Source organism: Choristoneura fumiferana, chromosome 16 (assembly GCF_025370935.1).
Source record: "Choristoneura fumiferana chromosome 16, NRCan_CFum_1, whole genome shotgun sequence".
Lineage (NCBI taxonomy): Eukaryota > Metazoa > Arthropoda > Insecta > Lepidoptera > Tortricidae > Choristoneura > Choristoneura fumiferana.
Window position 1 is genome coordinate 19,108,047 of NC_133487.1, and position 11,823 is coordinate 19,119,869.

At 44.2% G+C, this 11,823-nt stretch overlaps 1 protein-coding gene across 1 annotated transcript; it reads right to left on the reverse strand.

Annotated features, from left to right (window-relative positions):
* Positions 1–256: 256 nt before the first annotated feature.
* LOC141436633 (organic cation transporter protein-like) lies at positions 257–10,018 on the reverse strand. Its single transcript, XM_074099632.1, has 9 exons — positions 9,983–10,018; positions 9,284–9,469; positions 5,984–6,188; positions 5,600–5,700; positions 5,106–5,260; positions 4,251–4,516; positions 3,354–3,729; positions 2,813–2,994; positions 257–2,281 (listed from the first exon to the last, which is right to left on the reverse strand). The coding sequence occupies exons 1-9, from the start codon at positions 10,012–10,014 to the stop codon at positions 2,087–2,089; spliced, it is 1,698 nt and encodes a 565-aa protein (XP_073955733.1). The 5' UTR covers positions 10,015–10,018; the 3' UTR covers positions 257–2,086.
* Between the last annotated feature and the right edge of the window lie 1,805 nt (positions 10,019–11,823).

Consider the following 11,823-nt stretch of genomic DNA (forward strand, 5'->3'; position numbering starts at 1 on the left):
TCATAATAAAATTATAGTAGTAAAGCAAATTACTAGATCTTGAAGGCCAGGCTCCTCTCAGAACAAGAGGGCTTATTAAATATACCTACCTAATAAAATTATAGTAGTAATAGGCACTAATTAATTTATCATCACCAAGTTCTAACATCACAAAATTGTATGTGGTATCATATATTATAAGTAAAATCATTATATATACATACTATAAGGCTAAGCAATATCATAAGCTACCAAGTACCTATATTACCCGTTACCCCTATAACATTTATCTAATAGCTTAATTATAAAATAATTGTAAAGTTTTTCATACTAAAATGTGTCAGTTAATTTGCATCATAATCAATATCAAAATACGTGCTGTGATTGTGGTGGTCAAAGCGATCAACACGCCCTGCTGCTACTCATGCAGGCCCCGGGCAGTAGCTCCACATAGCAGAGCTACATGCATTGTAGGTCATTTGAGCACCACAAACGATCTACGAGAGACAGCTACGATCCTAAGTATATTATTTTAAATACTGCACAAATTCTGTACCCGAACAGGTATAAAAAAACTTAAAAACTTAATTGCAGTGCTATGGAAAATAAATAAATAAATATCATGGGACACTTGACACCAATTGACCTAATCCCAAACTAAGCAAAGCTTGTACTATGGATACTAGGCAACGGATAAACATAATTAATTATATAAATAAATACATACTTGAATACATATTAAACATCCAAGACCCGAGAACAAACACAAAAATGTCACACACACACGTTATTCACGCAAATATCTGCCCCGGCCGGGAATCGAACCCGGGACCTCAAGCTTCGTAGTGTGGTTCTCTAACCACTTGGCCACCCGGTCGTCTATCGTACTATCGTACTAATACTTAAATAAAACATACTTACTTTGAGTCTTGGGAATTAACCTGACACGTGTTCTAAATTTTCTGGATTTTTTCAGCTGATAGTTGAGCACGCTTGGATGAACACCCCCACCCCCCACATTACAACTCCCTAACCTTGTTTCAGTAATGTATTGAATGAAAAATTGTCACGCAGCCAGTAGTGACCGGGGAAGTTGGTAGAGGAATGAAGAAGGCGGGAGTAGGCAGACCAGTAATATTTATTTAGGATAATAATAATAAAAGGGCACGTTTCCGTGCCCAGTTCTTTATTTTATACAAATGAATAATACTGAAGTCCAGCAGTATCACAAGTTAATGAACTTCACTAAGGCACTGCACAACTATTTCAAACTGTAGAAGGAAATAAACCTTCCTTCGTATAGGTGTAGTAAAATATGAGCTAGTTAAGGAGTTTAGGAAAATTTGTAGGATCTAGGATAAAAGACAGGTATCTGTTCAGCTCGGAGGCTCTGAATAGAATGGCTACTTGACGTAAATCGAACAGGTGTGGAATTTAGAAAAGGAAATTTGAATTTAAATGTTATTTTTTAGAATGTGTGCTAAACCAGACAGTACAAAGAGTTAGGAGGAAGAAACGAGTTGTAACACACCTCGTTACAAAATCTTTACAGGTTGCTCAGTCCAGCTGTCCCGACCCGACCATCTACTGAAATATTCTGCCACCTACCTATTCCTATTTGGCTCTAGTCTACAAAACTCTCCTAAGATGTGGACTTTCTCTAAAGGTGCATTATCTCAAAAGTGCACCATTGTAGGTGGTAGGACCTTGTGCAAGGTCCGCCCGGATTGCTACCACCATCTTGATCGCTAATCCTGCCGTGAAGCAGCAGTGTCTTTCGGCGTGGAGGGTAAGACAGCCGGTGAAATTACTGGCACTTAACGTATCCCATTTTAGGCCTCTAGGTTGGCAATGCATCTGCAATACCCCTGGTGTTGCAGATGTTTATGGGCGGTGGTGATCTCTTACCATCAGGACACCCACTTGCTCGTTTGCCATCCAGTCAAATAAAAAAATAATTAGGTACCACTTTACCAAAAGTTCACTTTCTTAGATAGAGCACGTTCTCAAATGCGGGTGCACTTTTTCAAAAAAGCCGTGTCAGAAATCTGTGCGTGTTCGGAAGTGTGTGTTTTTGGAAAAGTGCACTTTTAAAGAACTTCGAAGGTCAGGTGTCGGCGCTGAGCACGCGCGGCGTGGGCGGCGGCGGTGGCGGCGGGGCGGGCGGCGGCGGCGCGCGCAGGCGCTCTGCGGCCCGCACGGCGCCGGGCAGGCGGGCGCGCCGCGTCTCCGGCATGGCCAGCACGGCCAGCGCCGCCAGCAGTGAGCTCACCCCGTACAACAGAGCTTGGACGTACATGCTCTGAAACACACGACACTGACGATAGTACGAAATTTCATAACATAAGGAATAGGTGATGATTGTGATGAATGAATGCTGGCGGCCTGCGGCGTGCAACAGGGTAGGGCACTACCGCCGCCCGGTGGTGTCGGATACCTGCACGTCGGGTGCCTACCCTCACTGCAGCCACTGATGGCAGCGACCGTGATAATGAGCAGTAGACATGCCATGCAGGACCAAAAGCACCCCTAACTTCAGGCGAGAGAGATCTAGTATTATACCCTAACACACTAGGTACTCGCATAGGGTAGATAGTTGGCAACTTGTGCCGCAGCATCGCGCCACCAGCACCAGCGCTGCCTACTCAATGCACGCCATACATAGGGTACTCGTCAAAGTCTTCGTCAAGGCGATGAAGTGCGAGATCCAAGGCGCGAAGTTAATCAAATCGTCCCTCTAGTAGGTACATTCATGTCTTCACCAAACTTCGCTTAACTTCCCGAGTACCTGGTAAGTATGTTTTGGTGGTGTTAAGTGTAGCGTTGTACCGACCAGCAGCGGCGTCTGCGGCGCCAGCACGGAGCCGACGCGGCCGACGAGCGAGCAGGCGGCCAGCGCCGAGCTGCGCGCGCCCGTGGGGAACAGCTCCGCCGTGAACACGTACAGCGCGTTGAATGCGAACGTGATGGACAACTTGCCCACCATGAACAGCCCCAGCCCCGTGCCCGCGTGCGCTGCAATAAACGATCAAACAAGTTTATTCCATCTTCTGTTATCAACAGTTATTCAAAGGAGATTGAGCTCCTGATAACGTCTTTCTTCAGTTATGGGAATATTTTTTAGAAATGCTGGTGATTCAATCGATTTCAATATCACAATAAATAACTATAGGTAAGTAAGAGCTCGAATTGCAGAGAGAGTTTGAAACTGCATTCTTTGATTTAAAGTTGAAAAAGCGAAGTTATTATCAGGGGTGTATTGCATCAAGCGGGGTGAACCCATCTAGATTGGTTTTATTCCATTCTGCATATATATTTTTTGCCTTTTGTGCCAGAGGGTGAAGGTTTTTCTTCTTTAGATCATTTCTACTCACAAACGAAGAAAGGCGTGACACAGACGACGCCGCAGACGAGGAAGGCGGCGAAGATGCTGCGCTTGCGGCCGAAGCGCTCCAGCAGCATCACGAGGAACAAGGACGCCACGACCTCCATCGCCATGTTGAGAGCGAAGTTGGCGTACTTGTCGCCTGACAGCGCCACCGAGCTGGTGGTCAGCCCGTAGCACACGAACCTGCTGGCGGCCCAGCACCAGCAGCACACGCCGAAGCGCGCCAGCAGCACGCGCGACCGCACCAGCGCGCGCCACGCGCCCACCTGCGCCCCCGGCACCCCCGCCTCCCCCGCCACCCCCGCCTCCCCCGCCGCCGACTCCTTGCCTAGGTTGCTCATTACATTCTCGTCTAGTGTTACCTGGAAATCAGATAGATAGGCTTTGGATTGCAATGTAGTGTTGCAATACTAGCTCTGTAAGCTGGTGAGGCAACCGCAATCCTCTGCTGCAGCTAGCATCCGTTTGTGGTAGTGCTCATAGGACCTCAGCGTATCTTGATAAGGTACTCAAAGTAATCAAAAGTAAGAACGATCCTAAAAATTATAAAACTGGAGACTCTCGACTCGCTTTGATGTATCAATTCTTATACAAAAACGTTGGGTTATGTAAATTACTCGTAAGTCAATTATGTTGGATGTCGCAGATGAGTCGTCAGCGGAATGGAAAGACACAAAGTTCGAATTTTGCACTTTGTAGTAATGGCCATAAAGACACTCATCGGTTTTTGGTGGGTATGGGGGCCCTCGCTTTCGGCAGAGTCTTACGTCTCTATTTCCCCGAACAGGTCGGCATTGTACAATAACACGCATTTTATTCTACAGTATAATGTGGTATAATAAAATGTCGGTTTACGAGATGATTTTTTTGCGTGAATGGTTACGTTATTCCAGCGCGCCGCCTTGCGGATGACGGCCTCGGCTTGGTCGGCGCGGCCTTGCGCGTGCAGCCAGCGCGCGCTCTCGTCCAGCAGCAGACGCGCCAGCGGCAGCAGCAGCGCGGGCGCGTGCAGCGCCAGCAGCAGCGTGCGCCAGCGCCGCAGCCGGCGCGCCGCCGCCGCCGCCGCCAGCAGCACGCCGCCCAGCCCGTACGCCGCGCCCGTCGCCGCCGCGAACGCCGACCGCAGCGACGGACGCGCCAGCTCCAACACTACATAAACAAAATTATTCCCCTGACGCGAGTCACCCAGTATGCTATTCCGCACACTTCGCTGGCTTCGCATCATCGACTTTATATTTAGGTTATAAAGTCGATGCTCCGCTCAAAACCATTTTGGCTTCACATCCTTATTCGTTTGTTTTTGTATTCTTTTTCATTTTGTAAATGCGTTTCTCCTAACACATTCATATTTGCGGCACGGTTTTTTTTAACTATATCTATGTAAATAAAAGTGAATTGAAGAAATGTATGTTCGCGCGTCGCTTCGGAACGGGTACTGTATTTGTTGTGTATTTGGTGATTACTGATTTGTTTTTTTGTTTGGATTTTGTAGGAGCAGGGTTTGTTTAAGGAGCTGTTTGTATCCAGTTCTCGGTTAGATTCAGCGTAGGGGGGGGGGGGGGGAGGATTATGGGGGGGGGGTAAATTACTTAAAAATTCGTAGTTACGTCCGTACTACGAAATTCAAAAATCGCTGACACAAATATTATTTTATACGAGAGTGAGAGGAACGGTACGATAAGAACTTCGATTTTCCAATTTCGTAGTAGCCCTAGAGGCGCGGGGCGCAGTGAGTTACCCATGACGTAGGCGGCGCTGTTGAAGCCGTATCCGAGCGCGGCCTCGAACCACTCCAGCGCGACGTACATGGCGTAGTTGACGGACATAGCCTTGGCCAGCCCCAGCGCGCCGGCGCACGCGCCGAACAGGCACAGCGCCGCGCGCCGCCCGTAGCTGCGCAGACATTGCATCCACTGTTAGTGCACAAGCACTGATTCCACGATCATGGAAGTACGAGTAGATCAATGGAAGGTTAACTGAGTCCGTGCGGAGTAGAACCAAACAAGTTTGCCCCCCGGTCCCGGCACCGAGAACTTCCGCCGTTCTTTGACAGTAATAAATCATTCTGTGATTATGACCACAACCGCTTGACATGCTGGTATGATATCAAGGCTGTTTATAACCTATCGGGGAAATTGTGCATGTACGGCAACGGGGCCAAAATTTGTGTCCTTGGAAAACACCATTAGTCTATATTTCGAAAGTATAAGCGACGGCAAGTCTTCTACTCACGTGTCGGAGACGTATCCGGTGAGCAGCAGCGCGACCGGCAGCGCGGAGTTGCGCACCGACCCCACCAGCGTCCGCATCCACTCGCGGCACGCCAGGTCGAACTGCAACCAGGTCGTGACAGTTTCAGAAAGTTGCCAAAGTAAAGGAAAGTGACTGAGAACCTGTTCATCCTGTACGCAAATTCCGGGACGGTTAAGAGGCCTGGCGTCAACTGCGTTTGTTGCTCAAGTCAAAGAATTTGGCAGTTTAGGTAGGTCCACATAATTGTCCCTAGCTAAATTCTTTTCTCATCCACTTAAAATTTGTCTGGTAGAGCTTAGGTAAAGAGATTCAAGGGATAAGTTTGCCTACCTACTTATTTCAAAGTTTGTCATGCTCGGTTACCTCAACAAAAGTGGTTTCATCGTTCTCGTAGACGAAGTGTTCGCAGGCGATGGTCTGCGTGTCGTGATAGTCGTCGCGCGCGCAGGCGGGCGTGGCGTTCGCCAGAGGAGCGTACCGCACGCACTCGTCCTCCGGCTGGAGCGCCCACAGCGTCTGGTTGAGGAACGAAGCGCCCAGCCCGCCCTCGCACTCCGGGACCAGGCAGCTGACAACACCAACCAGACAGCTATTGCAGTCATCAAATAATTAATTGATACAGGCGTGACATTGTAGAGGTCCGTAATAATGAACTACACTATTTTACCTTGCTCATCAGCTATTAACCGTGCCTCTAAGCTACGTCAGTGCATTCAGGGTGTCTTCAAATTCTTCCGGTCTGATTATTGGATTAGTATGACTGAATGCTGCTGTAAAAGTTTTTCATCGTTTTTTTTTTATCCAAAGTGTAGTCACTAGTCACGCTTTTGACATGTTTCGCTTCGAACAAGAATCATGTATGAAATTATTTGTTAACCACAATTAAAAACACCCGGAAAATATTTACAGAAGTGTGCAGTGAAATGTAGTCATGCACGTAGAATTAGCCACGAAATAGGTCTATACCTTGACAATGGGTTTTGATTTCTAGCGCTGCTGCATGTTGTCATATGGAGCCGGTTATAGGTATGGCTCTATCAATAAGATTGGCCTAAATAATTAAAGTGCGATATTGCACTATACAGGTGTCTAAAGGAAAAGCAACAGCAGCGTGATATCTGCGTTTGGAGATTAGATAGTGGATGATAGCGGGTGATGAATGGGGCTCCTGCACCGCGGAGCTGTAAATCTCGCATAGATGTTTAAAAAATTAGCAACAAATTTTGGTACTTCGGAAATCAAAATCCCATCAAAAACCTTCTGTAATGTTTCTTTGCGTCCAGTTTCTATTTTTTGAATCATATTATCACTTGTATGTAATCTAATCGAACTTATATTTCAAGCCTGCACTGCAGCAAAATTTTAGTTAAATCGTGAAGTGGACATTTTTATTGTTATCCTTATGTTTACGTTTCCGTTCTCTAAAATTGATAAGGACGAGTATCAGTTGCTAGCGGCATCATGACGTCTGCACAAAAGAGATTGTCTCCGAGTGGCTCTTCAGCAATATGCCACTTTACACCGGTTATGTTTGAGTCACGCATTATAGTAGGTTCCCCAATAAACAGCACGGGGCAATAGATAATCGCCAGATTCTTGGACCGCCTATTTCCACACTTAGTGCTGTAAGTATTTACATCTAGAGTCTGGAGCTGTCTGTAAACGTCTTTATACCAAAGCTGTTATATATTTTAACTACTACGGCTTTTGGCTTAAATCTTGCACTTGATAAATCAATGTAAAACGCGACTAATATTATATAGTAGTAATATAAAATTAAAATAAAAATGTAAACGTACACATTTGTATGAAAAGTGACTTGTTATTTTTGTCATCGTCGTTAGTATCTCCGTGTCTTCTCCGTATAGATAGAGGTGATCAGTATGTAGGAAAATATGCTATCGCAATAAAATGCGAAACGATCTGTTGCTACAGTGTAATACCGTCTTTATTAGTTACTGAGGTAGTTATATAGTTAACTCTATAGCAATGTAGCCATAAACAATGAATTTTGCGCTGGAGCTACACACACAGGGAGCTCAGCAATAGGTTAAGGGAGGCAACAGGCAACCCTCGCGCCGGCAGCTTTCTCGCGCAAAGAATCTCAATCGCAGTTCAAAGCGGGAATGCTGCCTGCGTGATGGGCACCATGCCAAGAGCTCTCCTTTTTTAATCTCTTTTTTTTAATTAAAGTTTTAGTTTTAGTTATTTTAATTAAATAGTAGTTTTAGTCCTATGGATATTTTGTATTTTCTTAATATTATCTTAATAAAAGTTTCATTGTCATGAATTTTTACATAAAAATAAAAACATAAAATTAACTACAACGGGCTTCCTCTTCCAAAGGCAGCGCAGCGCGGGGTATTGTACCCAAGGCGCTGGCGGCGTTGCCTCGTTGCACTGCGAGGCTCAGTCTTTGGGCGAAGAAAAAGCCTGCTCTTAGGTCGCCAGTTATATATGATGTCTCGGGTAAAATAACTCGTTTTATGGTCTCGTTGTATAATCTACTATTTACATGCTGACTGGTACAAGTTACAACTCATTTGCAACAGAAAAGGTCACGCAGCATTTTGTATGAAAAATATTAATTATTCAGAGATATTGACGATATTCAGGATATCGTATATTGGATATTCAAATTCAAATTCAAATCATTTATTCAGTAAATAGGCCGCAATGGGCGCTTTTACACGTCATTTTTAAACTACCAGCGCTTTCGGAAAAACCATCATAATAATATATTATATTGGATATTTATTCCTTATAGAGCGACGTGTTGATGGTAATACTTAACTTATGTTTTGTCAAATATACTAATTGATTGAGTAGACAATTCTCATTATTATTAGGGTTTCGGAGCCAAAATGGCAAAAACGGAACCCTTATAGTTTCGCCATGTCTGTCTGTCTGTCTGTCCGTCCACGGCTTTGCTCAGGGACTATCAATGCTAGAAAGCTGTAATTTTTCACGGATATATAAGTAAAATATGCCGACAAAATCGTACAATTAAAAATTCAAAAAAAAAAAAATTATAGGGTGCCTCCCATAGACGTAAAGTGGGGGTGATTTTTTTTCTCATCCAACCCTATAGTGTGGGGTATCGTTGGATAGGTCTTTTAAAACCTTTAGGGGTTTGCAAAGACGATTTTTCGATTCAGTGATTTGTTTGCGAAATAGTCAACTCTAAAGTGCAAATTTTCATTAAAATCGAGCGTCCCCCCCCTCTAAAATCTAAACCAGTGGGTGGAAAAAATTGAAAAAATTCAGAATGGTAGTAAGTATATCAAACTTTCAAGGAAAACTATAACGGCTAAGTTTGCTTGAGAATTATTAGTAGTTTATGAGTAAATAGCAGCCTAAGGTATAAAATATACCTAAACTTGGAAGATTCCGTATAAAATACGAAATCCTTAGAAAAATATTACTTTATTTTTTCGTAATGGCTACGGAACTCTATTTTGGGCGTGTCCGACACGCTTTTGGCCGGTTTTAGTACTTAATATTTTTGTATAACAGAAGAAGGCTTAGGGAAATCAGTGCTAAACAGAAACTAATTCCAGTATACTCCAGCTGAATTAATTAATTAATCACTTATTACGTGAAAATGGTTTCCATAGAAAAGAAAGGAAAACGCCACGGGATCAACGGGACGTGCAAGATTACCGGAATGGCACGCGGTCGGCCACGAACACGTAGTTGAGGCTGTAACAGGCGGACAGCAGGCCCGGCAGACACAGCAGCACCACCGAGTACTGCTGGTACAGCCCGAAGGCGCCCAGCGAGTCCAGCGCCCTCTCCAGCGGGGACACCTCGTCGGCATCCCCCGGCCTCGCGCCCTCCTCGCCCCACCTGCCAACACCACCGTTTTAATGACGGAATCTGGATTGTCGTTTGGAAGGACCATGCCCCTGCTGAGGGATTTTAAGGAACATATTTATCAAATTCATTTCAAGATTTATCACGATGTAAGTCAGATTCTTTTGGTTTGAACGTTTTGGCCCCTTCAGACGACTCTGATCGATCTGCTAAAGCATTGGGACAAACATTCACTAAGTCGTTCAATTGTCATGGTTGTATACATGTTTATGCATTCTGTAATGAATCAGGTGATTGAGTAGGTAGATAAATGCACATTGTACCTAACTGTAAACTACACGATAATATGTTTTAATGATTTCTTTTGTAAGTGTCGTGAAACATCGCAAGTTATGCACGTTGGATCTCTCGATAGATGTTTAATTTCAGATATTAAAGCTATCCAGGACAGCTATACTCATGGAGATTATGCACCGCACATGTTACAGATGGTCACAAAGATCACGTCAGACCGTTGGTATCTTCTGCCAAAGCAGTATATCGTACCGGTGCGGGTCGGCGGCGGCGGGTATCGTCATGGTAGTCGCGCGGCGCGTCGAGCACTGCCGCCGCGGGCTGCGCGCGCGCCGCTGATAGTGATAACGCTGCCGGTATCAGGGAAACTCCGAGCAGCCCTCATTGCGGCTAATATCGTCTAAGGGACTGAGGGAATGAGAGATAAGAATTTTTCGTAGAAAGTTGAATGTTTAAAAGATATCTTGTTTACAAGGAACAACAGTGATTATGAAAGGGATCTATATTTTCTGTCACTTAAATTTAGATTTGTCACTAAACTGCGATACCCTAACTATTATATCTATCCCTGAGAAATATATTGGTCATCAAATTAATCAAATCTGTCTCTAAGTATGAGTCATCACATGAATGTAAACCTGTATCCTAAATTATAGTTTGATCATCAAAATTCGATCACCAAAATAATAGATCTGCCACCTAATAAATAGATCAGTTCCTTAATTCGATGCTTCTACCTATTCTACTAAGGCAGGTCTGGTTAGGTACGACGACGAGCGAAGCGAGGAGGAGTGTTAGGTGGAACTGCGACCCTCAGTGCGCGAGAAACGATTTTTTTTTGCTAATACTTGTATGATGAATATAAATGTTTGTAGTAGGTACTTGAGTCTTGGATGTTTGTATGTATTTAAGTATATATATATTAGGAAGCCATTTCTATATTGTTTAGTGATTTAGTTTTAGTGACACATTTATTATTTTGGAACCCAATATAATTATTTGATGATCAATATTATTTCCGAGTAATTTTAATTTGTTCGCGAGGTGTCGGATAAATTATTTGGCGTCTCTGGCGACCCCAGGACCGGGTCTTTTTTCGCCCAGAGGCTGAGCTTAGCCGTGCAGCGAGGGAATGCCGCAAGCATGCCAGGCACGATGCTCCGGGTAGGAGAGATACAGGGTTTAGATATTTTTTAATCTATATAATTGTTATCGTTTCTTTTTATACTATATTATGTTTGTTGAAATAGGTAATATTTAGTTAACCGTTTCAATATTATTTGGTGATTAAATTTAGGTGACAGATCTACTATTGCTCGTTTTCCATCTAGTATAAAAAAAAAAATATTAGGTCGCCGAAAACGCATTTATTAGGCACTTGTCCCACCGCCGACGATGAGCGAGAAGCGAGCAGAGCGAGTAACTAGAAACGAGTGGGCGAGCAGTGGAAAGCGAGTGTTCGAGCACGACGGGCGATTACTCGCTCCACTCGCTCGAGCCGGGCGGCCGCCAAGCTAACAGCGCTGAGCGAGTATCGCTGGGCTAGTTTTATAGCTCAGGGAGTTTTATAGCTCTTGTCGCTGCGACAAAAGATGTAAGAGCGAGTTCTCGCCGGCAGTGTGAACCGCCAGCGATCAACTATTAATATATATGTGTCTTTTACTCACACAGGATCTTATAACTTTTGTTCGTTTCTTGAGCGAGAAAATAGTCGATAGCCAATCGTTTCCTCGCCGGCGCCGGCGGTGAGACAACTGCCTTAGGTGATCAATAAAAACATACCCATTTATGAAACGTGCGTCACAATGCCTATGACGGCATGTACAGCTAGCAGCAGAAGTGGATGAGCGGTTACGGTGCTCAAAATGATTTACACACACAGGACTCTATTGCCATGGTAATAAAGAGAGTGTTTAGATCATTTTGAGCACCACAACTGCTCAACTACTTCTGCTGCTGATAATGTTTATACGCTCTTTGTATGCTGCTAGTGATTAAGGTCAAAGTAATAAATAATAATAATAATAAATATCACGGGACAATTCACACCAATTGACCTAGTCCCAAAGTAAGCTTAGCAAAGCTTGTGTTAT

Bases quoted from the DNA above. Each gene is read 5' to 3' on its own strand.
- LOC141436633 (XM_074099632.1), bottom strand. From the start codon at position 10,014: ATGACGATACCCGCCGCCGCCGACCCGCACCG. The intron at 5,701-5,983 runs GTAACCGAGCAT...ACCTGGTTGCAG, and splicing joins ATGAAACCACTTTTGTTGAG to TTCGACCTGGCGTGCCGCGA. The intron at 4,517-5,105 runs GTAACTCACTGC...TTGTTTATGTAG, and splicing joins CAGCGCCGCCTACGTCATGG to TGTTGGAGCTGGCGCGTCCG.